Source organism: Acomys minous, assembly GCF_964271855.1.
Source record: "Acomys minous genome assembly, chromosome: 3".
In the NCBI taxonomy this organism is placed as follows: Eukaryota; Metazoa; Chordata; class Mammalia; order Rodentia; family Muridae; genus Acomys; species Acomys minous.
In genome coordinates, this window is record NC_140485.1 from 16,389,764 (window position 1) to 16,415,754 (window position 25,991).

The window sequence follows — 25,991 nt, forward strand, 5'->3', positions numbered from 1 at the left end:
GTGAGCCGGGTGTGATGGCGCACGCCTTTAATCCCAGCACTCGGGAGGCAGAGGCAGGCAGATCGCTGTGAGTTCGAGGCCAGCCTGGTCTACACAGTGAGTCCAGGAGAGCCAAGGCTACACAGAGAAACCCTGTCTCGAAAAAGCAAAAAAAAAAAAAAAAAAAAAAGAAAATGAAAAGAAAAAGAAAAGAAAAAAGAAAAAGAGATATGTGGTTCCTGAAAACTATGCTCTGAACTCTACATGCATGTATCCAAACACATGCACACACTCACATGCATGTATATATGTGTAGCCATGTACATACTCTCACATGCATGTTTATACTTGAGAAATGGGTTTTGTATGTTTTTTCAAATATAGTTAGCCCAGCAAGGAATCCTTGAAAAACGTAACCTTCTAGGGGCTGAAGGGACAGCGCAGCAGTTAAGAGCACTGACTGCCCTTCTACAAGGCCCTAGTTCAGTTCTCAGCACCCATGTGGTTGCTCATAACCATCTATAACTCAGTTTTAGAGGATTTGATACCCTCTTCTGCCAGCACTGCAGGCACATGCAACACAGACATACATGCAGGCAGAACAACCATATACATAAAATAAAATAAACAAAATTTCAGACTTTCAGTGGATGGTTCAAACCCTAGCTTGGGCAGTAAGGAGCCCTTGTAAGAAGAAAAGGAAAGCAAGTGATTGAGATTCTAGATTTTTCTGTTTTGTGAGACTCGTTCTCATGTTGCCCGGGCATGCACCACCACAAGCAGTTTGTGCTGTGCTGGGAATGGGCTCAAGTCTTCTCCAATGCTAGGCAAGCATTCTGACAAGTGAGCTGCACCCCAGCTCCAACATTGCTACTCTGATTATGACTTTTCGTCAGCACAATCAGCTGAAATGTGAGCTGCTAATTAAGATGATGCCTGAAGCTTCAACCTTAATTATAAAACAAATATAAGCATTTCAAAAAGATTAAATTTATCTTTACCCATGTCTCTCTCTCTCTCTCTCTCTCTCTCTCTCTCTCTCTCTCTCTCTCTCTCTCTCTCCCTCCCTCCCTCTCTCCTTCCCTCCCTCCCTCCCTCCCTCTCTCTCCCTCTCCTTCTCTCTCTCTCTCTCTCTCTCTCTCTCTCTCTCTCTCTCTCTCTCTCTCTCTCTCTCTGTGTATGCACATGGGTACAGGGGCTGAGGAAGCCGGGGGCCTTCAGATTCCTGAAAGCTGGAGTTATAGGCAGTTATTAGCCACCTAGTATGGGTGCTGGAAATTGAATTTAGGTCCTCTGAAAAAGCGCTTGAGAGCCAGCAAGACTGCTCCGTGGTGAAGGCACTTGCTGCCAAGCCTGACAACCAGACTTTGGTCTCCAGGATTCACATGGTGGAAGGAGTGAGCAAGGCCCCACGAGTCCTGACCCTCACAAGTGTGCCACGGCACACATACATAAATGTAAAAGTTTTAAGTCAGAAACAGCCTGCTTGCAGGCCCCTCTGAGATCTGCAAGAAGCACGTCCTACTTTGCCTCCCAGGTCTGACTTTGCTCAGAGCCCCCACCATGCTGTTCGTGGTGCTGGGACTAAAATCCATACTGCTGTCTATCTGCCACGTCTCTTCTAACAAACTGTTCACCCCCAAAGACAGCCGGTCTCAAGGGCCCCCTTGAAGCCTGAACCTAAGACCTGTCACTCTCTACTTGAGATTCTTATTTGATACAGATGTTATCACTCCCTTATGTATACATTGTGTGTGTGTGTGGGGGGGTGAGGCTCGAAGTGTGGCTGGATACAGTCATGCTAGCAGGGAAACGGTGCTGTGTGCTGAAGAACTGAAACCCACTTGTTTCTCCTTAAAGAGGAATGGGGGGCTTCCACACTTGCCCAACCTATGGAGCTCGATGACCAGACAAGACTCCCGTGGTGCAGCCAGTAACCGTGTTGACATATGCAAGGCCTTCCCATGAGAATGTGACATCGGTCTAGGATACAGATGTTTCTATATTCAGGAGGGGTTTTGCGAGATGCATACTTTCCTAGGTGGGTTTCTTTTCATCCCAATATGTCAGTATTTATGGGGGAAGGGGAGAGAAAGAGACAGAGTTCCCACTGCCACCTGAAGTAGCACCCCAGTGGTTCCTTAGGCTTCTGGGGACTCCCAGCTCCAGCCAACCTTGGATTTGTGGCTTTGACACAGAAGAGAATTTCAGAGTCAGCCTGTTAATGAAGTAGAGTTGGGGTTTAATAAATCTTTTTTTTTTTAATAGGCTTTAGCACAGGAGTGAGAAAAAGAGAGACTCTGAGAAGAAAGCAAACAGACTCAAAATCATGGGTGTGGCCTCTCAGAAAAGAGCTATAGAGAGTAAAGCACACCCAAGTGAGGGATGGGCTCCTCGTGGGAGAGCCTCGGATCATCTTTGCTTTAAAACTATTTTTACAATAGCCATATATTGTTTGCTGTGGGGTTTAAAGTTAATATCTTTAATGAATTGCTAAGAACCTTAATTAGGGTTACAGGATGAGTTCTGAGGGGCACTTGACCAGACATTACAGTTGATCGATTGCCCGGGATACAGGAAGGGAGGCCGCCTCTAATGCAAACAAAGTTAGTATCATTGCTTGGGATTCCCATAAACGCCCTGAGAAAGGAATAAGGCCCTACCTGTCGTCATATACACGCAGGCCGTAAGCCTGGGGCGTGGCTGCTTGAACATCAAACACCCATCTATGAAGGCATGTCACCTCTGTGTCAGCAGCCTTCATAGCACATGGGAACTGCTGGAATTCTTGCTTTTCAGCTGGTGAGAGGCCAACCAGACTTCCGGGGTGAGGGGCTCCTTGCTTTTCCCGTGTCCCCATGAATTCCTTGTCTTTCCATCTTGTTTTAAATCTGCAGGTACATAACTATGTATATGTACATATGTGCTATGTATATGTTATGCACTTGCAGAGCTATAATGCAAAACTATGCTATAATATGCATACAGAGCTCAGTGTCCCCCTCAAAGTCAGCACCCAGAGAATAACCCTCTTATTTGTAAAAACTGACTCTGATCAGGAACTTCAGAAATTGTCTTCAGTTCTCAAGCCTTCCACTAGTCACAAGTCTCAACCCCAGGGGAGGGCATTACCCTTCAGTAAAGGCTGTGAGGCATCGGTGCTGAAATCTGGCAAATACTGTAGGAGATCAGGAAGGCAATACGGGCCCCGGGTAAAAAGCAAGAATTAGCCACAAAAAAAGAGAAAGGATTCCTTTATGTTTCACAAGCTAAATTACAAAGCAAGCCTCTCAAAAATCAGTTCTGAGCAATGCCAGGCAACAATATGGACAGATTTCTAAATGGTTACCTTGCAAGGTGGATTTCAGTTCTGGCTTTTTAGTTCATGGTCAAAGATCTGAAACCGGAATGTTTTTGTCCTGACAGAAGAAACGCTTGCCAATGTAGGAGGGGAGCCATGTGGCCTTGGCCAAGTTACCCAACATGTCTGAATATCGTGTTTCCACCCAGACAATGATAGCCTATAAGCTAGACAACAGGGCTGCTGTGAGCACTGAAGGTAAAGCCTAGGGCATATGACGTCTCAAGGAATAAAAAATACTTTGTAATTAGTGCTATGGTAACATGAGCTGAGCCTGATAGAAGCTGTGGTAAGGAAAGGTGTCCATGTGGCTCCGGGCCTGTGCGTGGAAGGGATGAGTCACAGGAACATCACCCAGCTCCCAGCAGAGGACTATGGCTACCGATAGGACCCCAGAGCACCCACTGCAGCGCAATCGTGATCCCCGTGTAGGTGGAAACAGCAGGTGCCGTCGTGTGTGGGAGAGTCACACACAGAAACCCAGGCTGGCAGAGCCCTCCACCCGTCCCCAAGCCACTTCTCCCGCAAGACCCCAGGAGGACAGCACCAGAGTGGGTGAGACTGAAATGGTTATGGTGAGGTTTCCTGTTTGAACCCAGCAGCGATCTGTGGGTTTGTGCTCCCAAGAATTCATATGGGGCACAGTAATAGTCCAGGCAATTAGGAGTTTAATTAGAGCCAGCAAAGAAACAAGATACACTCTTCAGAAAGAGAGTGGGCTGGAGAGAGGCTCAGTGGGTAAGAGTGCCTGCAGCTGCTGCAGGGAGCTGGATTCTGTTCCCTGAACCCATCCTGGGCAGATCACAACAGCCTGTAACTCCAGCCCATGAGGATCTGATGCCCTGTGGCCTCAGACAGACAGACAGACAGACAGACAGACAGACAGACAGACACACACACACACACACACACACACACACACACACGATAGACAGATGATTGATATACAGATGATAGAAAGAAAGAAAGAAAGAAAAAAGAATGAAAGATAGACAGACAGACAGACAGACAGACAGATAGATAGACAGATAGGAAAAAGTGGGTTGAGCAGAGGCAACAGCCTCCATCTTGGAAGGTGTAACTCATCAACTTGACAGGTTCAAGGAGGCAAGCCTCTGGCCATGCTATAAGAGGTTATTTTTATTTTAAAGTTTTAAAGATTAATTTTTATGTGTATGAATGTTTTGCCTGCGTGTGTGTGTGTGTGTGTGTGTGTGTGTGTGTGTGTGTGTGTGTGTACACTGTAGGTGTGCCTGGAGCCTATGGAGGTCAGAAGAGGGTATCAAAGCCCCTGAAACTGGAGTTAGAGGTAGTCATGAACTATAGGTGCTGGGAACCAAACCTGGGTCCTCTGCAGGAGTGGTAAGCTGAGCCATCTCTCCAGCCCCTTGAAGGATTATGTTGTTTAGGTAGCAGCTTTTCCTGGGCCAGGGCCTTAGACTCCCTAAAAAGGAGGAAGCTGTGTGAGTCCCAGCAATCGCTCTCGGCTTCCTGGCTGTGGATGCACGGGAGCAGCTGTTTTAAGCTCCTGCTTCCTAGACTTGTCATGATGGGCTGAGCCCCAGACACCTTTCATCCTTGTGATGTTTTATTCAGAGTCTAGGATCACAGCAACAGGAGAGTAACCAAGGCAGCAGGCCTGGGGCTTGTTCTGCCCTCCCTGTGGCCCCTTCCCCTCTCCCTTCCTCTTGAGGGGGAAAAAGAGCTCCAGCATTCACAGAAGGACAGCGATGAGTCAGAACTGTGCAGAGAGTTAAATTTAAACAAGCTCGTTGGGAGTGGGAAATACAGATTGCCCTCAGCTCCTCCTCCCCCACTCACCTGTGAATCTGAGGGAGCTGCACCATAGAAGTTTCGAGAAAGCCCCAAACGGAATTAAAACTTATATAATTCAACCTAGAAAGAAAGCACTGTAGGCAGCAGAGAAGTAAGAACACCGAGGCTGACAGCAGACACAGGCAGGTGACACACACACACAGGGACCTCCTGGGGCCTGGGGTGCATTTGTATTTAAAATGTTTCTGTGTTTTAATGAGGTCTTATTGTATTGTAAAAGCTGGGGTCTCAAACCAAGGCAGAGGCCGCTGCTCCAGCTGAGGCCCAGGCTTCAGCCCCAGCTCAGGCTCCCAAAGGTGCCCAGGCCCCTGTGAGGCCACGTAGAAAAGGCTTCTGCCAATGTGAAGACAGATGGCTGATGTGACACACCTATCTACACACTGTTTACAGATGACCAGTGTCCTATGCTGTTTTAACAAATAAAGCTGAGGCAAGCTCTGTTAAAAAACAAAAACAAACAAACAAAAAACACTTGTAAACAAATGTTAATAGTTAAAAATCTACATGTTTATAGGTAACCTGGATTCAACTCTTGTTTGGGAAAACAAGTTTTTAGTTCTAAAGGGGCTGTGTGCAACAATGTGGCTCACCACTAGCTTGGCTGATGACCTCATCAGGATGGAAGCAGCCATGTGGCTGGAAGCCATCTTTACCAAGGTTAAAGAGAGGACATGTCATGTGATTTCACCTCCACGACCATGTGGTATAAAGCAAATAAAGCAATATCCATAAAATTTCTTAGTCCTATTGAGACCTTGGATTATCCTTAATTCTCCTTTCTAGACTAAAGAGGCAACAGCAGGGCTCCAGGATATTTTGGATTAGGATGGATTTTTATATGATGATTTTTGTCCTTAGAGTAAAAATAACATGAAGATAAAACCATGAACAAGGCTTTTGAGAGAAATAGGACTTTAAAACAATATGTTTGATGAGGAAGGTATTAAAGCTACATCCTCATGCATTTATATGCAAAGATTTAAAAATTGAAAATACAAAGCTTTGTGGATGGAGGGAGGTAGGCAATTTTCTCTTTTACCTTTGCAATGCTCTTAGATAGAAAACCTGAGCAACCAGAAGAATTTGGGGATGACACTGAAGAGGCTACGGTGACTAGAGATGTGAATCAAGTTTTTAGTGATTTTTATTCCTCAATCAAGGCAACATAAGTGAGGTTTTGCTTACTGTGTTCAGTAACTTTTTGCTTTTTTGAAAAAGGCTGAGTTACTAAGGGAAGCACAGAACTTAAAAAAATATATCTTTTAAGGAAGCAAAAAAGATATTTATGCAAATATCTATGCAATTATGGAAATATCTAATAAATCTATCTATGAATGGTTTCCCAGAAGGAAAAATTATTATTGTCCTTGGAGATGCCAATGTGAATGACAGATCTTCTGGAGGTTAGTTTCATCTCAGAATACTGTCATAGATTGAGCCAGAATGTTTGTCCTTGAATGTCCTCAAAATGCAGAGTCTGCGAATGTCACTGGTTTGATATGTGCAGAGGTATTTCTAGTAATTTTGCCAATTCCACTTTTCACTATAAGTAGAGGGTTGGGACCAGATCTATCTCAGAGCTAACAGAATGCACCATCTCAGGACCCGGAAGACTAGGTCTGAGGAATCCATTTAAAAGGTCAAGCAGCTAATCCCATGAAATATGCTTGAAGGAGCTGACATTGAACCCACAGGAAGCCTGGGAGCTGCTGCCTTGGAGTTGCATCTCCAGGGCCCCTGTGTTGGAGGCGTCTATAGAGAAGAGCAGGAAATAGAGATCCTTTAATTAAAAAAGAACTTCTCCTTCTTCCTTCTCCGGCTGCCTGTTCCTTCTTCTCTCCTCTGTGCACCAGACACGAATGCCTTCCTGGTGGGGGCAGGGCAGGCCTCGGATGAGTCAATGCCCGCTCCGGGCTTAGCGCTGCTTGCCTCTAGCCAGGCTTGGATGCCAACCTGACACTTACTAGCAGGGCCTGGCATCCTTAGCAGGATCTTCTGATTGAAAACATGACTTTGGGGAGAGCAGCAGAGGCTTAATTTCATGACCTCTAGGCTGTGGCCAGGGTTCTGGACAAACGGGGATGGCAGGGATCAGTATTTTTCTAGACGAAGGACAGCAGAGCCTCAAGGAGCAGGAGAATGACCCAGGATGAGAAGGGATAAAGGAGGAGCTAGGGACATGGGGAGGGAGGGGGAGGGAGGGCCACAGCTGTGAGCATCAGAAACGGAGACACTGGTTGTTTGAATGGATGGGAAAAACGCAACCGGAAACACTAAACTACTCCTATCTTGTAGTGCAGCAAGACAGCAGCCCACGGAATCTGGCAAAGAGCCTGTAGAACAGGGTTCTCAACCTCCCTAACACTGTGACCCTTTAATACAGTCCCTCATGTTGTGGTGACTCCCAACCATAAAATTATTTTTGTTGCTACTTCCTGACTGTAAATTTGCTACTCTCATGAATCCTAATGTAAATACCTGATCTGCTAGCCCTGTGAAAGGGGCTTCTGACCCCTTTGTCAACCCACAGGTTGAGAACCACTGCTATAGGTTTTCTCTTCTTATCTAATATCTACTCAGATTAACAGGAATTGACTTGTAGACGTACGTCTAACCACTTATGTTTTTTTGCTAACTTGGTTAACTCTGATTAGCTATTTAGACAAACTGAATCTGATGCTGCCCTGTGTGGCAGCTCAAGGCTTAATGCTGCCCTGTTTGGAAGCAGAAGACTGATGACCTCTGTCCCTAACAAAGCCGTCGGGATCACCATGGGGGAGCCCAGCTGGCTGTCCAGGTAACAGGGTAAGTCTCTGTCATTTTATTTAATACAGAGGCCGTTTGGTTTATGCTTCTTGCTCTAATTTTTCCTTCTTGGACCTCTTTGGTGGGTTTGGCAGCACCAAGAAGACTTTAGCCGGCCCCTCCCTGAAAGGCTGTAGCTGCTCAGTCAGTCTGTTCCACATGTGAAAGTCGGGACTTGCTTCTCCTAGAGCTACTAGGTCTCCTTCTGAGAAAGGCAGGCCCACAGTCAGGTTTATCTTGCTGGTTGGCTTCACACTGAACAAGACTCCTCCATATGACTTACTCAGTCATCTTCTCTTTAGTGACCCTATAACAGGTCATCACATGAGTTCTCAGCTGTGCCTGCCTCCATGTCCTTGTTCTGCCATCATGGACTCTAAGCCTCTGAAACTATAAGTTCAGTTAAATACTTTCTTTTATAAGTGTCCTTGGACATGACACTCTTTTATAAGTGTCCTTGGACATGACATGTTGTCCTAGCAATAGAAAAGAAGCTACAGAAGTTGGCACCAGGGACTGGGCTATTGCTGTGACAGACCTGACCTTGTGGTTTTGTGGAGGAATGTGGAAGACTTTGTGACTTTGAACTAGAAAAGCAGTTGGATGCTATAAACAAAGCTTAAGGGGGGGGGGGGCGGGCAGGGAGACATCCTAGTCGGAGCATAGAAACCAGCAGGGCTGAGAGCAATATGGACCATGCAGGCTCAACCAAGAGGTTTCAGAGAGGAATGATCCTAGAAACTGGGCTACAGATCATTTGACAAAAAAATATGGCTGCCTTCTGCCATTTTCCTAAGAATTTGCCTGAGGCTAAACTGAACAGTAAGAAAGTAATTTCTTTGGCTGAGGAGATTTCAAGACAGACTAATATTGACTCTGTCATGTGGCTATCAATGATCACTCTGACATAGGTCTACAATGAAAAAGAGAAAATGGTGCAAAAATAAATACATAATGTACAATTTGAAGAGAAATAAAGCACCACTTTATTGGACTTAATATTAGAGCCAAGACTTGTGCTGAAAGAGGTAAGAATAATTAAGGAGATGCCTGATCTGAAATAGGATAAAGGCAGGAGTGAACTCAGGGGAAGACCTGCCCAGTCAAACTTCCAGTTAAGCTTGAGGAATGTTGTACTCCTAAAAGTAACAAATAACCTAAGTAGTGGCGCACACCTTTAATCCTACCACTTGGGAGGCAGAGGCAGAGGCAGGCATAGCTCTGTGAGTTCGAGGGCAGCTTGGTCTATACAGTGAGTTCCCGAACAGTCAGGGATGAATGGTGAGACCTTGTTTCAAGACAACAACAAAACCCAAAAAGAACAAAAGCTGCTGCAAATGTGACTCACGAGAGCTCGGCTCTACCCCAGGTCGGCAGCAGAATCTGGCAGTGTTGTCATATGGGTCTGGCTTTATAATCATGAAGTGCATACTAGGAAAAGGGTGGAATAATCATCCTGTAGAAGGAGGAGCTCCGGGTCCAGGTATGTGGCGGGGGCGGGGAGTGGGGGAGTCCCTGCAGAGGCCTGAATCTGTGCAGTGGAGACCCCAAGATGCTGGAGAGCCAGAGCTGTGGGATATCTGCCAAGGAGAGTGTGTGGGCAGCAAAGCTGGTAGGGCAGACACGGAGGTAGAGGATTTGGAGTTTGCCTTGACAAATTTCCATCTGTTTTGGTCCAACATTGCCTCACTATGCCCCCATTCTTCCCTTATGGAATCGTAACGTATATTATGTTGGAAGTATGTAATTTGCTTTTTTATTTTACTGATGATTACAATTAAGAGATTGTCTTGAATCTCAGAAGATATTTGGAGTTTCAAACAGTATTGATACTGAAAGACTATGGGGAGTTTTGACGTTGGACTAAATGCATTTTGCAGTATGATATTACCATAAGCCTTTGGGGGCCAGGGAGTGGAATGGGATGATTGGAATAAGACTGGCCTCTATAGCCTCATGTGTTTGAATACTCAGTCCCCAGTTGTTGGAACTCTTTGAGAAGGATTGGGAGGTGCAGCCTTGTTAGAGGAGGTGTGCCACTGCTGGCAGGCTTGAGGTTTCAAGAGACTCATGGCATTCCCAGTGTACCTCTCTGTCTCCTCGTGAATCAAGATATGAGCTGTCAGCTATTCTATGCCTCTGGTCTATCATCATGAGCTCTAATCCTCTGATGTTGTAAGCCCAATTAAACATTCTTTTATAAGTTATTTAGCCATGATGTTTTGTCACATCAATAAGAATGTAACTAACACATATGTTGACAACACAAATTGGGAGGGACTGGAGTGAGGGGTATATCTAGGAGGAGTCATGGGAAAGAGGGAGTGAATATGACAAAAATGCGTGATATGAAATTCCCAATTAATAAAAAATATTATTTTGTTAAAAATATATACTCAGTTCCTAGAGAGGAGCTATGGTTGTTTGTATGAAAATGGCCCCCATAGTCTCATAGGGGGTGACACTTTTGGAAGGTGTGGCCCTGTCACTGTGGGAGGGCTTTAAAGTTTCAAATGCTCAAGCCAGGCCCAGTGTCTCTCTCTTCCTGCTGCTGCCAATCTGGATGTAGAACTCTCTGCTGCCTCTCTAGCACCATGTCTTCCCACAATCACAATGATGGACTAAACCTCTGAACTATAAGCCAGCCCCAATGAAATGCCTTTTTTTTTATATGAATTACTACGGTCATGGTGTCTCTTCACAGCAAGAGAAACCCTAAGACAGCAACTCACTGGTGGACCACTGGCTTTCATGTACGATATCTTGGGTTCAACCCCCAACATCATAAACAAACAAACACTTATTTGAAGACATGAGGCTTGTAAGTAGTACAGCTAGGCTTAAACCGAAAAGACACCAAAACCAAACCAAACCAACCAAACAAACAAACAAACAAAAAACCCAGGCAGGAGAACAATACGATAGCACTTATGTAAGCTCACACTTCCAGCTGACACACAAAGTTCTGCTCATAGACAGCAACTGTATTCACTGCACTCAATACTGATGTTACCTCTAGGAACCCAGACTTGCAATTTCTCATCTTCAAAATTCAAAAATATTGATTTACCTGACCATTTTTGGTCTGGGTCTAACAGTGTTTTCAAACGTCTGGGAGGCATCAGATAGAGGAGTGGGTGGAAGTGCTAAAACACTCAAGGATTAGTATCACACTAAGGCTGTGCTCAGTACAAACTAAAATTACCACAGGGTTTTTTTTCTTCTATTTTTTGCAGGGTGGTGGCTGTGCTACAGGGCAGAAAGGTAGTGCTGGTGGCTGATCTCCAGGCCTTCAAAATGCTAGGTGGGTACTTTAACAAGCTATACCCCCACCCCCTTATTTTAGGTCTTTCTAATGGAGCACCTTACTGATTGTAATTTATCAACTAGTTTGGTTAACTATACTGGATACAAGAGAAAGATCATTATTTAGGTTCTGCTTGGAAAGATAACTACAATGTAGATATTACAGATGGGGGAACCACAGGAGACTAACGCTCTGTCTGTCTGTCTCTCTGTCTGTCTGTCTGTCTGTCTCTGTCCTAGTTTAAAAGACAGCTTTGAGCAAAGATCCTGAAGGAGGCACAAAAAGAGAAAAGGTTTGATTAGACACGAAAAGTGATAAATTATAACTGTGCCAACTGGGAAAGGTAAATGTTTGCTGAAGATTAGACACGTGGAAAAGATTCGTCATCAAATCTAAAGTAATCTAAAAACCCAATTTAATATAATACAGCTCTACCCAATTTTAATAAACCTACAGCCTCAACCACTATGAGCCACACTCCAATCTGTCCCCACAGGGCAGAAGGAAATGACAACAGCCTTGGTTCAGCAACTGAGCCTGGCCAACAAGTTCATTCCACGTGCTGGAGAAACTTCCTAGTAACCAAACATGCATCAAACTGCGACAGACACATGTGTCCATATGGAAGGGCTGTCAAAGGGCATGTTTTAATTCATGACTAAGTTTTCATTTTATTGGCATAGTAATTGCTTATAAATTTTGAAAGAAGAGACGGAATCTTATACTGAAAAGGAATGGCTCCCCAACCTTCTGCATCTCCCACAGTCTGCCTCTTCAACTTACTGCTTTTGTTTTTCAGGTCTCTGTGTCTAATCAGTGTTCTCAAGGCAACAATGCCAGCTTTAGACATCACCTGTTCGGCCCTTACTCACGTGGAGAAGAACACGAGCCTCAGGCAGAGGGGAAGGCGTCCTTTTCCCATCTCAGGTACGGTTATATTGATTATGTTCAAGCAATATTTGGTGTTTATACACATTGATCACTTGTACATACTTGTTTCTTTGCTGTATCTGTCTGCTGTGATTTTAGACTCGGTCTCACTACAAAGCCCCAGCTAACCCGGGACCCACAGTGTAGACCAGGCTGTCCTGGAACCCTCATAGATCACCTGCCTCTGCCTCCAAGTGCTGGGACTAAGGGTGTATGCGCTGGGTTTATCTGCTGTGCTTGTGGCTAACTAAACTTTACTCCAGTCCTGTAACAGCCTTTCAGTATAATTTTCCTATGTTAGGCGACTGGATGAAGCCTCACTTTCTCGGCCCCTGTCTATCCCCTGACTCCAGCAGGCTTGATTCTCTGCCCAGTCTGGTTTGGTGGTTTTTTGTTTGTTTGTTTGTTTGTTTGTTTGTTTTGTTTTGTTTTCTTTCTCCATCTCTTAGTGTCTCTACTTCTCCCGCATCCGTTTGTTCTTACTACTCTTGCTCCCCATGGCTCTCTATTTTCTAATAGAGGATTTCTTGAGTCTGTATTTGGGGTGGAGTGGGATTAAAGAACAAACTGGAAACTCTCATATGGACAGAGCTCATGCACAGATCCTCCCACCCACCTGACTAGCCAGACAGGAAGGATCTGGGTTCTCTTTCTGGTGAGAACACTTAACCAGAGACCAAATATAGGTGTGTGGGGGGGGGGGCAATGAAAAGAACAGGATCAGGCAGGCTACAGACAGAGGGACCAGCAAAGATGTTCCCTGAGATGGGAACAGGAGAGCGCGAGGGACAGCAGCCTCTGCAACCAGAGCCACTCAAACAAGGATGAGAGGCGGAAGGCAGGCACATCTAAATTATGGAAAATAATTTTTACAGCCTTGTCGGGGACATTTACAAAAGCAAACATTAAAATATTTTGTAACATTTTATCAAACGGATCTAAATTATTTTTTACAATATCTTACATCAGACAGAAAACTCACCTCCAATTTCCTTCCTGTTAATCAGGCAAGGGTAACAGTTACATGGAATTTTCTACAGTGTTCATTCGACCTTATGAAGAGCCAGGGGTGAAAAAAAAATGATACTTTATGAACACACTAGAAACTCCCTGAACAAGCTGCCCACAGTCTCCACAGGCACGCCCAGCTACACCAAGGAAGAAACTAATATTGCTGAGAAAAAACAAAAAACAAAAAACAACAAAAAAAAATCAAACCAAAGCAGCAGAGGCAGAGGCAGAGGCAGGCTAGGCTCTGTGAGTTTGAGGCCAGCCTGGTCTATGCAGCAAGCTCCAGACTAGCCAAGGCTACATAGTCAGCAACAACAACAAAAGCCCCTAACCCAGCTAGTAGTCGGGATGCGGGAAGGGGAGGCACTGTCAAGTCCTGGAGCCAAAATTTCAGTTCACTCTAACCATCACTTTACCATGTGTGATAAACACGGAGTCACGCAGTGGGGCCACATGCTTTTACTAAAAAACCACGGAAGAGAAGGAAGGTGGATCCTGTGGTTCACAGGCTGAGGCATGAGAACGGCTTTATTCAGACATGATCTTGCAGCCTTTCCTGCACAGCACTGCAGAGAACTTCCATTGGTCAGCTCCACAGTGACTATCTATAGAGAGACCAGGTTCCAGAGCCTCTTGCCAGAGTGTCCGTAATTTCAAGTGACTCTGAATTGGCTCTAAGAGGCTTTTGTGCCCCTCCCCCAGCAGCCGCGCTGCTGCGGTCCCAGCACTTGTCCTTTTCTCCCCTTCCTGTTTTCTCTACTCAAGGCCTCTGATGCTTCTTGGGAGCACAATGCCTGCCCCTCTCCTCTGGGTAGTCATCCTCGACTCACTATCAGGGCTCGTCCCCACCAGGCCCCACTGCAGTCAGGACACAGACGCAGGTTATTTTGTCTGTATTCCTCGGGTTATTTCCATGTCCTACCTACACTGTTTTAGGGAGGGAGGAAAAATGAATGAGTGTACTGCCCTATTTGTTTTTGTTTTGTTTTGTTTGTTGTTTTTAAAATAATTATTAAATTATTTATTTACTTTATGTACATCGGTGTTTTGATTACATGAATGTCTGTGGGAGGGAGTCGGGTCCCTGGAACAGGAGTTACAGGCAGTGGTGAGCTGCCTCCTTTCTCAAAAAGGATATAACCTACATTCTCTCGCACACAAGAAAGGGGGACTTCAGGTTTCTAAATTTGATGATAAGCAGCAGGATGCTTGGGTCTGCAAGTATGTGTCTCCTCAGGATCATATGCCAAAATCCTACCCCAAGGTTAAGGTGTTAGAAGAGGGGCCTTTGGGAAATGATTACATCACAGGGGAGGAGCCTTTATGAGTGACATATTAGTGACTTTATAAAAGAGAGCTCAGACAGCCCTTTCCCACTGCTTGAGGACACAGCTAGAGGGTGCCATCCATGAGCCAGGCACCAGGTCCTCATCACACACCAAATCTGCTGCCCCCTGACCTTGGACTTGCTAGGCTGCCAGAACTGTAAGCAACAGGCTTCTTTTATTTACAAGCTACTGAGTCTATGGTATTTTGTTATAGCCACCCAAATAGACTAAGGCATGCGATGGAACACATGCAGCTGGTTCTTTACAGAAGACTTCTCCCACAGGGTTAGAAGAGGGTGGGGTGGAGTGATCAAGAGAAGGCTACTAAGAACTGGCTAGCTGGAACTCTAGGGACTTTTTCTTGGTTTTGTTGTGACAAGGTCTCATGTAGTCCAGGTTGGTCTTGAACATGCTATGTAGCCAAGACTGGCCTTGAGCTCCTGATCTTCCTGCTGGAATCACAGGCATTGTCACTTTGACCTACGGTTTTGCTTTGTTCCGTCTTATTATTATTATCATCATCATCCCTACCATTCTCTGTAGATTTTTTTTATCATAAACTTTATAAAGAGAGAGAGATATTTTACCCAAAACATTAGGCAAATTAGAAAGCAACCCAGCGGGGTGAGCCTGGGATGCCTCATGCCTATATCACTAGACACTAGGTCCCTTTTCCAACGTGCTAATTAAAAACTTAATAAAGGCTGAGAAGATGGCTGGGTGAGTAAAGGCTCTTCTTATGCAAGCATTACGGACCTGAGTTTGAAACCTCAGCATCATGTAAAAAAATGAAACAAACAAAAACCCAGCTGGGCATGGCTTTGCACTACTGAGACCTGAACATTGGGAGGCAGTAAGCCTCAGGTTTGTGGAGAGATCATTCACACACACACACACACACACACACACACACACACACACACATGCATGTACAAGTATATTCCTTCCACTAAAGTAACGGGGAGCCTAAGGAGGGTAGAAGAAAGAGCCTAAATCACAGTAGCAGAAGGTTGGTATTTTGGGAGAGGAAGTAGTCCAACAAAAGAAAGGAGGACGGATGTATATGTATGAAAATGTCACAGTAAAGCTCCTACTCTGTACACTAAAAATATTAAAACAACACAATAGCAATATGGGACGAGGGCAGGACGTGCAGCTCAGTGGTTTGCCTAACATGGGCGTTGGCATGGGTTTGATTTCCAGTACTGACTGGAGAAAAGGCTCCTGGCTGCATGGCTGCCTCCAAGCACACAACAGAAGAGAGTTAGGATGGGAACAGTAGCAAGCAGCATGGTTCTCCTATTTGTTTGTTTTTTTACATTTATTTATTTGTTTATTTTAGGAGGCATGTGTGCAAGCATGTGTGCACATTTCATGCCCTGCATGTGCATGCAGAGTACACCTGTGCGAGTCAGTTCTCTCCTTCCACGTGGGCTCCAGAGACTGAACCCAGGTCCTTAGAATTGACAGCAAGGACTACTCTCTATCTTGCAAGCCCTCTGTCTTTTTCTTTTTTAATTTTGAGAATGTTTAGACACTAGCCACTGTAATCTCAATGTAAGCAGTCAGGCAGTGGTGGCCCACACCTTTGATCCCAGCACTCACGAGGCAGAGAAAAGCAGATCTCTGTGAATTCAAGCCCAGCCTGGTCTAGAGAGTGAACAATCTCTTGTGTATGGAGGAAGGAAAATGGAGTTGGCAACATGCAGTGTCTACTTTCCTTAAGATGCCTTTAGAAAGTAGATCTGGGGTCAGGTGGTGGCGGCTCCTGCCTTTTATTCCCGCACTTGAAGGCAGAGGCAGGAGCATCTCTAACTTTGAGACCAGCCTGGCCTGTGGAGTGAGACCACCCAGAAATCCTGTCTCAGAAAGAGCCCCTTCCTCACAAAAACCCAAAGAAACAAACAAACAAGAGGAAGAGGAGGAAGAGGAGGAAGAGGAGAGGAGGACAAGGCAGTAGAGTTGGGCATGGTGACACAGGCCTGTAATTACAGAACTCAGGAGGCAACAATGAGAAGACTGAGTTTAGAACAAGAGCAATGGAATAACAGGAATTGTAAAAGAAGAAAAACCAACAAAGGAGAACAAGAGTCCCCCACTGTGGAGAAAGATGGTGTTTTCTTTCTCCTGTGGGCTTTTGTATACTTCCTGATCTTTTACAGTGAGCATGAAAGCCAAAAGACTTTGAAGGAGAGAGACTGATCGATTGTCTCACAGAGGGACGTGTCAAGAGGGTTAGTCAAATGGAGACGGAGCAAGGGCAGCAGGAGAACCGTGGTCTATTGTCAACAGTCAGTCACTTATCGGATGTTCAGGACATAGCCACAATGCCCGACCTCGGGTGGTGACAGGTGAGGAAACTGACTTCAACAAACTCTCAGTCCCGAAAGCACCAAAAGAAATAAGAAAGTTAGTGCACTGCTGACCGCTCAACCCCATTCTTTTTACAGTGGCCATAATCAGACTGGGCTGCACAGGAAGCAGAGGTGGGGACAGAGACCTCACACAGCTAAGATGGGTGTGCACACAGGCCTGTAGTCGCAGCACCTGAGAAGGGGAGGCACGAGCATCAGGAGTTCAAGGTCTCCTTGTCTGTAGAGCAAAGCTGAGATCAGCCTGGGCCACATGAGACCTTTGCTTAGAAACACACACACCAACACACAAAAATAAATTAATACATAAAATAAATATCTTCAAGCCAGACATGGTGGCTCCTGCCTGTAGTCTCAGCACAAGGGAGCTGAAGTAGAGACCATCAAGAGTCCATGGCCAGCTCAGACGACTGAGTTCCAGGTCAACCTAGGCTAGAGCAGAACCCTGTTCCAAAAAGAAACACAAAACAAAACAAAGCAAAACAAAAAAGCACGGCAAAAAGCATGGTACAAAACAAACAAACAACCAGAGTTATCTTCTCAGATATTTCTTAAGCTTTTTTTTCTTTTCCCTAAAGGAGAGGCTATTCATCAAGAAGAGCAAACGAAACAATACCACAGTTAAACGCAAACAGAACAAGCTGCTGGGCAAAACCACAACATATAATTATAATTAAATCAAAATAAATCAAATGATCCACATAAACCCAAGCGCTCACTGGTAAGTTAATGAAAGAAATTAGACAGGATTGAGCTTTTAATAGCATCTGTTACAAGCTGCACAGTTCTAGCTTAGGTGACCAGGCAGACAAGAGGCAATTAGTTTGCAGATGCACCAGTGACAGCCACTGCAATGGGGCACCAGAATTAATCTTCCCGGTTCATTAGCACCATCTGCTCACTTTATGTTTCCAGATTTTCACTTTATATAATCCTCCTCAGTCCCTTCAAGCTAATTGCTTTTTGCTTTTATATTCGATCAGTATCTTTTCCTAATATGCTCAGTTTATGAGCTTCATAGCGCTCTGTTATCTCAAAGTGCATGTTCAATTTCCTTCCCAGAGGCTTTTTTCAGAATATTAGACCTGGGGGAAATGGAAGATGAAAAGATTATTGGCCCATGGAGGGCTTAAATAAATTAAGGTTTCGAGGCTATGTTGCTGTTTCCTGTTTCCAAAAGTAAATTTTTTCAGGTCATTAAACATCATTTCTGACCTTTAAAAAGAATTGCCAGTCATTACTAATAAAATCTGTCACAATAGTGAGTAATATAAAATGATGTCAATTTTCAATAAGACCTAAAGCCTACTTGCATATACTCAAAATTACTAAATAGGTTTGATGTCCAAATAATAACGGAATATATTTTATGTAGTACCACTAATTAACAAACTGCAAATAAAGCTAGGCATGGTGGTGCACGCCTTTAATCCCAGCACTTCGGAGGCAGAGGCAGGCGAATCTCTAAGTTCAAGGCCAGCCTGGTCTATAGATCAAATATCAGTACAACCAGGGCTACACAGAGAAACCCTGTCTCAAAAAACCAAAAGAAAAAAAAAAACAATGAACTAATTACAATAGACAGGTGACTTCTGGTGAGATGGCTCAATGAATAAAGGTGCTTGTTGGGAATTTCTGGTGGCCTGGGTTCAATCTCGGAAACCCAGAGGAAGGTGAAAAGAGAGGACCAACTCCAAAAGTTGTCCTCTGACATTCACATTTGTGTCAGAGAACACATGCGCACACACACACACACACACACACTAAAGAAAATAATTTTTAAGAAGACAAATAGGAACTATAAATGAAAATCCTTATGAATGCCTTGTTACATTCCATATGCTGTTCCAATGATTCCATGACCAACAACCCAAAAATGGCCTCTGCCCCATGCCCTCTGGAAAGATCTGGAGGAGACATGGCAGAAATGAAATGCAGATGTTAGGGATGGACATAAAGAATAGCCTGGTTTCACAGGAGATGCTAGCTCCCTCTGGTGCCTCCTCAAGCACCAACAGTGCAGTGCAGAAAGCCCCAACTCAATCAGTCTAGAACAGCCAGTGCTTGCTATGCAAATTTCTGAAATGCTAACCAGTACTTTGTTTAAGGTCTCTTGCAGCAGATAAGAGGATGGGAACAGCATTCTGTTCAATGAGGACTGCTTGGGATGTAACAGCCCCATGGCACATCCCGCGATTTGTTTCAAGTGGCACCTTGCCATCTTAACCCAGGCTGCCTTTGAGGCCAGCCAGCGTGCCTATTAACATCAGAAAGAACTTCCCCAGCAAGCACTTCTTCCCCTTAAGGAGACCGGCAGGAAGGGAAAACCCTCCCTAGTCAGACCCACATCTTTCTCATTTGCACCATGGGCTGCCAAATGTGCCAGCTCAGCCAAGGCTGTAATGAGGAATCTAGTAATGGGCTCTTGGAAGCATTGCCAGGGGCCTTTGCCTCTGAGTGGGCGGGATCTAACAGTGCTGACTGTGCTGATGAACTGAACTAACATAGCCCTCTCCCAGGATGGCCTCACGCTGTGTTCCAGGCACAATAGACAGGACTGGAAGGAATAATGGTCCATTTCTGCATTGTTCACTCACTATCAAAGGCATGTTGCCATGACTACCTGAACACTTAGGTTTTTATGTGCAGGAGGGCAGCTGGCAGGTAACACTTGTCAGTCAGTGATGACCCACACATTCACTTTAACAAGAGCCAAGAAAAACAGGTGCAAACTGATCATTTGTTTTAAAGGAACACACACTCTTCAGGTGCAAGAGGAGGAGTGAATCGATGTGGTACTTTCCAAGAGAATGATTCAGTCAAGCAACCCCATGATCTGCAAGGAAAGCTAAGGTTCCCAGTGACACAAGAATCAAATCACTGCAGATATGAAAAAAATACATTGGCCATCGAAATTTTTAGGATCCCAAAATAAACCAGAGAACGCAAACCTCAATGCCTATAGTTGAAAACTGGGCATTTGGGGACCAGGACAGAGGTTTGGCAGCTAAAAGTGGTTCCTGCTCAACTGTGAAGGCTGCCGTTCAGATCCCAGCACCATGTGGCAGCTTCCAGAAAACCAGACATTTTGTGGTCAAATTGTTCCAGAAAGTCCCACTTTGAAACACAACCTTGGCCAGGGGCGTGGCTCACACTTTAATCCAAGCATTCAAGCAGCAGAGACAGGCTGATCTCTGTGATTTCTGGGCCAGCCTGATCTATACAGTGAGTTCCAGGCCAGCCAAGCTACATGGCAAAATCCTGCCTAAAGAAAGAAAGAAAACAAAAAGAGACCTCATCTTCTGATGACAGGGTGGGCGTCCAGAATGCTTGCTTGTCAGCCTGCTGCTCCATGCTGATTGTACCTGGCAGTTCTGTCTGTGGGGGGTGGGGATGTGGGGGGACACGAGGGAGGGCACCTCTCCTGAAGTCTTTGGTTACGGCTGGTGGAGGGGACAGGAGATGGTTACATCTTGCTATCTGCAACAGGCACTAGTTCTGAGATAGTTTCACTAGTCACAATGCACCATGTGTCCTTTAACAAAGAGCTAGACAGCATTTCCAGCCAAGAGTGGCCCTGTGTCTTCACGTCTGGAATGCGATCAGAAATGACATGTGTTCCGAAATTTTTCTTCTCTACTTAAAAGGGGCGGGTGGGAGATGGAGTGTGCTGGAGGGATGGCTCAGTGGTTAGGTGCACTGCTGTTCTTCAGAGGGCCAGAGATGTGGTCCCAGCGCCCACACTGGGCAGTTTACAGCTTCTTCTAACTCCAGTTACCTGACTTCAGCTGTCAGAAGAGGGAGCTGACACCTCTTCCGGCCTCTGTGGACACTTTCATATACATGGCATTTATTGTCTTACTTGCTGTTCTATTACCATAAAGAGACACCATGACCAAGGCAACTTATAGAAGAAAGCATCTAGTAGGGGCCTTGTTTACAGCTTCAGAGGATGAGTCCATGATCATCATGGCAGGGTGCATGGTGAGAGGCTGGTAATCACAGCAGGGAGCACGGTGATAGGCTGGCAATTACAGCAGGGAGCACGGTGATAGGCTGGCAATCACAGCAGGGAGCACGGTGATAGGCTGGCAATCACAGCAGGGAGCACAATGATAGGCTGGCAATCACAGCAGGGAGCACAGTGACAGGCTGGCAATCACAGCAGGGAGCACAGTGACAGGCTGGCAATCACAGCAGGGAGCACAGTGACAGGCTGGCAATCACAGCAGGGAGCACAGTGACAGGCTGGCAATCACAGCAGGGAGCACAGTGACAGGCTGGCAATCACAGCAGGGAGCACGGTGACAGGCTGGCAATCACAGCAGGGAGCACAGTGACAGGTTGGCAATCACAGCAGGGAGCACAGTGACAGGCTGGCAATCACAGCAGGGAGCACGGTGACAGGCTGGCAATCACAGCAGGGAGCACGGTGACAGGCTGGCAATCCCAGCAGGGAGCACAGTGACAGGCTGGCAATCATATAGCAAGAAGAGCCACCAAACAATCAGGAATTATAAAAATGTTATGTTTATAATGTTTTGGCTATTTGAATTTGGTGACCTTGAAAAAACATCTTTGCTATCTTTCCTTCTTCTTTTATGTTCTTTTTGATGACTATTTGGTCACAGTAATGAGGACGTTAACCAACATAATAACACTGTGGGCGATATAAATAACGTTACACCTGTCCAAGCCCATAGGCAGTGCCACACCTGGTGAACCCACCCATGACCCATGCACTTTGCTGACTGCAGTAAGCATGTCACTGTGGCAGAGAGAACTGTGCGTGTGCTAGGGAGCACGTGAGAACCGTGTGTGTGCTAGGCAGCACGTAAGAACTGTGCGTGTGCTAGGGAGCATGCGTAGGAGTGTGTGTATTGGAAATCCCTGAACTTAAAATGCTCTGAAAGTGAAGTGCTTTTATTTATATTTTTATATTAATTGAATAAAGATAACAGATTAATAATAGTCTATTAAAAGCTGCTAGGCCACTAGAAGAGTTCGTCATTGATTCCTTTATTTAAAACATGCCTTCCAGCCAGGTGGTGGTGGAGTACGCTTTTAATTCTAGCACTCCGGAGGCAGAGGGAGGAGGAGGAGGAGGGTCTCTGTGCATCTGAGACCGGCCTGGGCTACACAGAGAAACCCTGTCTCGAAAAAATTAATTAATTAATTAATTAATTAATTACAGGCCTTTCCAAGGCAGGAATGTTTTCCATGAGTCACCCAGTGTGGAGGTCACTCTTGGAGCACCTGAAATATGGCCACTGTGACTAAGGGTATGGATTTTAGATTTAAATGGCCTTGTATAACTGGTGGTACCATATTGGAGGCACTGCCCCGGAATCTCATGGTTCTCTGGCTCAGAATGGAAACTGGATGACCCAAATTCTATTTCTGAGACCCGGAATACAGAATATCACCTACACTTCGAATCTAAAACTCAGGGAAGAGGCAACACTTGGTATTTCAGCATCTTCTGGCCCAAAGGGCAAATCTCCAGTGAATTCCGTGGAAATATGCCTACTTGCACGTGACTAGGAATATCCCTGTGCAGACTGATAACGGGTGAAATAAAATAATTATGTTCATGGCTACTTAGGTATGTATGCATTTCAGAGAACTTTTCTTTAAATGCTGCCCAAATACCTTTCCTGGTCACTGGCAACATGGCATGTGAAGACTCCTGACATGGAAAGACATGGAAGGACAGAAGTCACTTTAACCCCCAGCGCGTGGCGTGGCATGCAGTGGCAATACTGTGCTGATGACAACTGCAGTACAGAATGCTCTCTATCTTATCAGATGAGATATTTTCAAAGGAAAAGTTTAAAAAGCTAAAAAATATTCATACATTGTTAAAGTGAATCAACAGCTTTTCTATTTTTGAAAACATGGAACGTGTCATTGCTTTGCATGTCATTCCTGCGCAGGGGGTAGGCTAGCCATCTCTGTTCCGTTGGAATTTGAGTATATGTATTGCCAAAGCAAACACTATCTTTTCCATTTTAAAACTTTTTTGTTTTGTTTTGTTTTTTGTTTTTTGTTTTTTGAGACAGGGTTTCTCTGTGTAGCCTTGACGGTCCTGGACTTGCTTTGTAGATCAGGCCGGCCTCCAAATTCACAGTGATCTGCCTGCCTCTGCCTCCTGATTGCTGGGATTAAAGGTATGTGCCACCACCGCCTGGCATTTTAAAGCTTTTTGAGAGGCCAGTGAAATAGCTAAGCAGGTTGAGGAACCTGCAGCCAGCCTGATGACCCGAGACCAATCCTTGGAATCCACATGGTGGAAGGAGGGAAGCACCTTCCCCAAGTTGTCTTCAGACCACTACACACACACACACACACACACACACACACACACACACACACACACACACACACACGGGACGGGAGGAGGGAAACTGAAAACTTACTGAAATACACATACATCATTATATATGATAATTTGAAAAAATAAGAGTGCAGGATTTTCTCAAGAAGTCAAAATATGGTGACATGTAAATGTGAAAGCTCAGGGCTGGAGAGACGGCTCAGCAGTTAAGAGCACTGGCTGCTCTTCCAGAGGATGCTCATTTCCAAAACCCATACCGGGTGGCTTACAAGTTAACTATAACTTCAGTCACAGGGGCTCCAGTGCCCTCTTCTGGCCTCTTGTGGGCACCAGGTATGCACTTGGTGCACAGATGTACATGTAGCCAAAATATCCACATACATAAAGTAAAAATAAATCTTAAAAAGAAGGAGGAGGAAGAAGGCAAGGAGAAGAAGGATTCCAAGGCAGCCAGGGATTAAGACTCAAAAAAGCAACAAAACAAAAACAATCATAAACCTGATAAATCATAAACCAATAGGGGCTAAGGAGGGGATAGAGGTGTGATGTTGGTGACAAGGAGGCAAGAAAAAGGACCGTGTAGACAAGAGCAGAGGCCACCCACCGTGCTGGCTGGCAGCAGATGGGTCAGGTGAGGGGGTGGGGGGAGGAGAGAAAGTTGTTTCCTTAAACTGACAACAACCAGTTTCAGATTGGACAGGAGGGGGCGCCAGAGCCCAGCCTGAAACCTGGTCAGGTCATAGCAATTGAGCAGCTATGGGGAAGCAAAAGTGGCCACAGCTACAGAGATCAGTAGCGCTGGGGTCAGGCACCTCCACTTGCGTGCCACTGGCTTGCCAGGCTGTAGGGCTCTGAATATGGAGCTACAGCTTTCCTGTTTGAACTGCCTGAAAATGGAGTGGCTCTGGTCCCGTTCCAGTTAAAACTTCAAAAGAAAAGTAAAGTCCCTGAGCCCCACTCTCAGACGTCTGACCTCTGACCTTTGAGACTGGCCTCAGAGACAGGAAACCACAAAGCTCTGCATAATACAAAAAAACAGCTCCAGTAACTGTAGAATCAGCCAATGACTCAGCTAAGGGCAGCGTTGCCAGCTACCAAGATAGCAACCAGCAATCCCCGATGCCTGCTGTTGCTGTTCATGCCCTGGGGATTTCTCTTCCACGGTGCACTGTCACTGTTGGTCTCTATGGATTACACAATATGGCAGAAGTGATGACCAGATTTACATATTCATTTTCTGTCTGTCTCTCTCTCTCTGTGTGTGTGTGTGTGTGTGTGTGTGTGTGTGTGTGTGTGTGTGTGATATTTTGAGGACACTAATGGCCTAGAAAAGGGTCCCTGGAAAAGGGCCAAAGACTTGAGCTAAAAGACACACACTGGCCTCTCATCTGTGCAGGCTCTCCATCTTCATCCAGGCTTCAGCTTTACCACAGGCCAGAGGCACGTAGCTACGTGAAACCCTCCTGGGATTCTAACTGACAAAACCGGGAAGTGATGAACACGTGTCACTTTCTTTGGTTTGGTTTGGGATAAGTAATTTCTTATTACTCCCCACAGGTAACCACATTCCCTACGTTTCCACATTGACAGCACTACAAAAGTCATTACCAAACTGTACCTTCCAGGCTAAATGACGACGTCAGTCATAGATTTCCGTGCAGGTTTTAAAACCTCATAATTAGCATGTATACAATGGCTAGATTCATAATTAATTTTCTCAGATAATGAAACTAAGCTGGTGAGAGATTTTTCTTTAAAAAGACCACAAAATAGTTGCAACATCACCCAGTGCCTCAGCAGTACACCAGGCTGGCTTTTCCCTCCCTGGCTCTTTGTCTAAATTACCCCTGGAGATGAAAACATCACTAGACTAAAGGTAACTGGAGTAAAAGTTTCTGCCATGAGAGGGTAGAGCCATCAGACCAAAGGCGAAAGAAGTAAAAGCTTGTGCTGTGAGATGGTATGGCCAGCAGGTCACTGTCACATAAAATTCTACACACTTTATTTTATAAAGCTGCATGCTTTCATTTTGCTTTTATAATGTCTTTAAGTAAAAATATTTTAATAAATTTGAGTTAAAGATATTTTTGAGATATGGTAGCACGACGTAGACCTAGCTGGCCTTGAACGTATAAAGACCCACTAGCCTCTACCTCCCAAGTACTAGTATTAAAGGGGTGTGCCACCACACGCAGCTGAAATTCTGAATTTTTTTTAAAAAGTCAACACAGCACCTGTGCAAACACTTTACAAAGAGAGCATTACTAGCTGTGGCGACTCACTCACAAACCCTCATCTCATACCAATGCCTTTCATGGTTTCTCAGGCATAAACACAAAGGTTTAAACAGTGCTTGCAGTTCCTGGGGCATCTGAAGTTTAAAAAAGGATTCACTGGATGCTACCATGAAGGCAATGTTTATGAACTGGTCCCTCCCCATCTCTAATACAGTCTGTGAACTGGCCCCTCCCCATCTCTAATACTGTCTATGAACTGGTCCCCCCCCATCTCTAATACTGTCTATGAACTGGTCCCCCCCATCTCTAATACTGTCTGTGAACTGGTCCCTCCCCATCTCTAATACTGTCTGTGAACTGGTCCCTCCCCATCTCTAATACTGTCTGTGAACTGGTCCCTCCCCATCTCTAATACTGTCTATGAACTGGTCCCTCCCCATCTCTAATACTGTCTATGAACTGATCCCTCCCCATCTCTAATACTGTCT

General features: G+C 45.2%; 1 protein-coding gene across 2 annotated transcripts in view; it reads right to left on the reverse strand.

Moving 5' to 3' along the window:
- Positions 1–25,991, reverse strand: part of SHLD1 (shieldin complex subunit 1) — a 61,775-nt gene that overhangs the window by 13,555 nt on the left and 22,229 nt on the right. The window contains exon 3 of one of the 2 annotated variants that reach the window (XM_084776888.1): positions 4,683–4,784. The exons of the other annotated variant lie outside the window; for it this stretch is intronic. Coding sequence (XP_084633014.1) covers positions 4,683–4,784 — 102 coding nt within the window. The remainder of the gene's footprint in view (positions 1–4,682; positions 4,785–25,991) is intronic. 2 annotated transcript variants of the gene reach the window in all.